Source organism: Dictyostelium purpureum (genome assembly GCF_000190715.1).
Source record: "Dictyostelium purpureum unplaced genomic scaffold DICPUscaffold_798, whole genome shotgun sequence".
Lineage (NCBI taxonomy): Eukaryota > Evosea > Eumycetozoa > Dictyosteliales > Dictyosteliaceae > Dictyostelium > Dictyostelium purpureum.
The window spans coordinates 589-3,835 of record NW_003520117.1 but is presented as its reverse complement, the minus strand read 5'-3'; the positions used below and the strand labels follow the sequence as shown (position 1 = coordinate 3,835).

The following is a 3,247-nucleotide window of genomic DNA, read 5'->3' as shown; positions in this document are numbered from 1 at the left end:
CCAATTAGGGGAAATTTGAAATTTTGGGGAAGTTTTAATTTAATCCCTAAGCCCGGGTTAATTTGCTCTTGGTGCAAAGGATGGACCCTTACGTTTTATTTATTAATGTTTTTATTTTTTTTAAACCCTTATTTTTTTAAGTTACCACCCTTTTTTAAAAGATTTGAAAAAAGGGTTAAAAAAAAAATTTTTAAAAAAGAAAATTTGGGAAATTTTTTTTGAAACAAATTTTTTTTTTTTTTTTTTGAAATTTTCCAAGGTTTTTTTTTTTTTTTTTTTATACAAAAAAACCAATGCCAAATATTTTTGTTTATATAAACTTTTATATACCCAAAAAAACCTTTTTTTTAATGGCCTTTTTTTTTTTTTCCCCTGTTGTATAAAATGTTGGGTAGGGGGTTATAAAAATTTTTGTTTTTTTTAAAAAAAAAATTAAATAAATTTTTTCCTTTTTTTTTTTTTTTTTTTTTTTTTTTTTTTTATTTTTTAAAAACCAAAAAAAAAAAAAAATTAATTTTCTGTATAGTATTTATAAATATAGTATTTTTTTTTGTGTGAGTGTGGGATATAATTTTTTTGTATATATGTGAAGATATACAAAATGTTTAATTATTTCTATTTTTTAAAAAAAAAAAAATTAATAATAATGGGAAAAAAAAAAAAAAATTTGAATGTATTTTTATCAATTAATTTAATTTTAATATAAATTAAAAAAAAAAAAATCTGGTTAATTTTCTTTTACAAAAATTTTTTTGAGATTTTATCTTGTGTGTTAGCTGGATGGTGTATATTTTTAAATTAAATTAATAAAAAATTTATGAAAAAAAAAGGAAATAAAAATTATTATTATAATTATAACAACTTTTATAATGATAATATTTTTTTTTTTTTTTTTTTTATGAAAAAATGCTTTTTATGTATATAAACTATATTTTATTTATAATAAATTTAATTTGAACCAGGGATATCTTTGTTATTTAATGATTCGAAAACTTCTTTAATTATTTTGACGCAATCATTAATTTGTTCTAAAGTGATAGTGAGTGGTGGGGCTAAACGAATGATATTATCGTGAGTTGGTTTGGCAAGTAAGCCTCTTTCGGCGAATTTAATACAAATGTCCCAAGCAGATACAGAGAAGGTTGGATCAATAACGATGGCATTTAAGAGACCTTTACCACGGACGATTTGAATGGCACTGTGATTAATATTTGAGATTTCTTGTCTAAAGTGTTCACCAAGTTTTAATGAGTTTTCAGCAAGATTTTCTTGTTTTAAAACATCTAATGCAGCCATGGCAACTGCTGATGATAATGGTGAACCACCATAGGTACTACCGTGTTCACCTGGTTTGATGGTGAGCATAACATCTTTACTTCCTAAAACAGCACTGATTGGTAATAAACCACCACTGATAGCTTTACCAAGGAGTACCATATCTGGTTTGATATTGTCCCAATCGCTGCATAACATTCTACCAGTACGACAAAGACCAGTTTGAATTTCATCAGCAATTAATAATACATTATGTTGTTTGCAAAGATCAAAACATTTCTTTAAATAACCTTCTTCTGGTACTACAACACCAGCTTCACCTTGAATTGGTTCGACGATGAAACCACAAACACGCTCGCCATGGGCCTTGAGGACTTCTTCTAATTGTTGAGTGTTATTATAGTCGATTTTAATGATACCATTCATTAATGGACCATATTTACTGAATGATGATGGATCATCACTCATTGAAATTACACCAATAGTACGACCATGGAAACAACCTTTGCAACTAATAACAATAGCTTGATCTTCTGGAATTGATTTTTTGACGTAACCCCATCTACGAGCTAATTTAATTGATGTTTCGACGGCCTCAGCACCAGTGTTCATTGGTAATACCATTTCGTATTTGAAATATTCTGTAATATATTTGGCGTATTGTGGGAAAACTTCATTGTAAAAAGCACGTGAACTTAATGCGCACTTTTGAGCTTGATCGATCATAGCTTGTACAATCTTTGGATGTGAATGTCCTTGATTAACAGCTGAATATGCACTTAAGAAATCATAATATCTCTTGTCTTCAACATCCCAAACAAAAACTCCGTTGGCTTTCTTAAAAACAACTGGAATTGGATGGTAAGTATGTGCAGCATAATCTGATTCCATCTCCATAAGTTCCTTGGAACTAAAATTTTGAATATTTGAGGAAATTGGATCCATTTTTATATATATTTATTTGATTTTAATGATGATTATTTGTATTGGAAAAAAAAAAAGAAAACTATATTTATAACTATTATTTGAAAAAGAAAGAAACTCTAAGTTAATATTTATTATTTATTTGTGTTTATTAATATTTTTATTGATTGGTCCGTTTGCTTGTTTAAAAAAAAACTGATAAAAAAAAAAAAAAAAAATCTAAAAAATTTAATTTCTTTTCCCTGGTCCTTTTTTTAGAAAAAATATAATCTGTGGAAAAAAGAATACTTTTATTAAAAGAAAACTGTCTTTATTAAAAGCAAAGAAGAAATAACAAAACAACAATTATTTAATAAAAACTTATATATATATATACATAATATTTTTTTTTTTTTATGTTATTTTAATATTGGGTTGTTATATTTAATTTAAAAAAAATTAAAAGAAAAATAGATAATAATATAATAAAGTGGTCATTTGCTGTAACTTTACTAATAGGATAATGGGCGCCAATATAACCTATTAGTAATAAATACTATTTAGATCTAAAAAAAAAAAGATAAAATTAAAAAAAAAAATAACGACAATACAATACACACCCCCTTATATTTTAAAAATAATAATAATAATAATAATAATACGCTCCACAACAAAAAATTAATATAATTAAATACCTTATGAAAAGTGTTAAACACAAAAAATTAAAAATAAACTTATTATGTTGATTAAAATTAAAAAACAAAACAAAATAAAACAATTTTAATTTTAAATTTTAAAATTAAAAAAAAAAAAAAAATTATTTAAAATTAATTAAAATAAATTAAATTTAAATTAAATAAAATATATTATAAAAATAAAAAAATAATAATATTTTTTATTCATAATAATATTAATATTAAAATAATGAATAAAAAAAGAAATTATTTTTATTTTTATTTTTATTATATTATTATTTTTATTTTTAAATGTAATATGTGCAAATAAAATGTTTTGTGGGTGAATGTTAAATCAATCATCATATAAAAAATTTAATGAGTGGGGTGATGTG

At 23.3% G+C, this 3,247-nt stretch overlaps 1 protein-coding gene across 1 annotated transcript; it reads right to left on the bottom strand.

The window, feature by feature from the left end:
* Nucleotides 1–898: 898 nt before the first annotated feature.
* DICPUDRAFT_93358 (ornithine-oxo-acid transaminase) lies at nucleotides 899–2,922 on the bottom strand. The gene is made up of 2 exons (XM_003295178.1): nucleotides 2,874–2,922; nucleotides 899–2,293 (listed from the first exon to the last, which is right to left on the bottom strand). The coding sequence occupies exon 2, from the start codon at nucleotides 2,218–2,220 to the stop codon at nucleotides 949–951; it is 1,272 nt and encodes a 423-aa protein (XP_003295226.1). The 5' UTR covers nucleotides 2,221–2,293; nucleotides 2,874–2,922; the 3' UTR covers nucleotides 899–948.
* Nucleotides 2,923–3,247: the final 325 nt, after the last annotated feature.

What these genes read in the sequence shown, in the direction of transcription:
- DICPUDRAFT_93358 (XM_003295178.1), bottom strand. Translation starts at nt 2,220, where the DNA reads ATGGATCCAATTTCCTCAAATATTCAAAATTTTAGTTCCAAGGAACTT.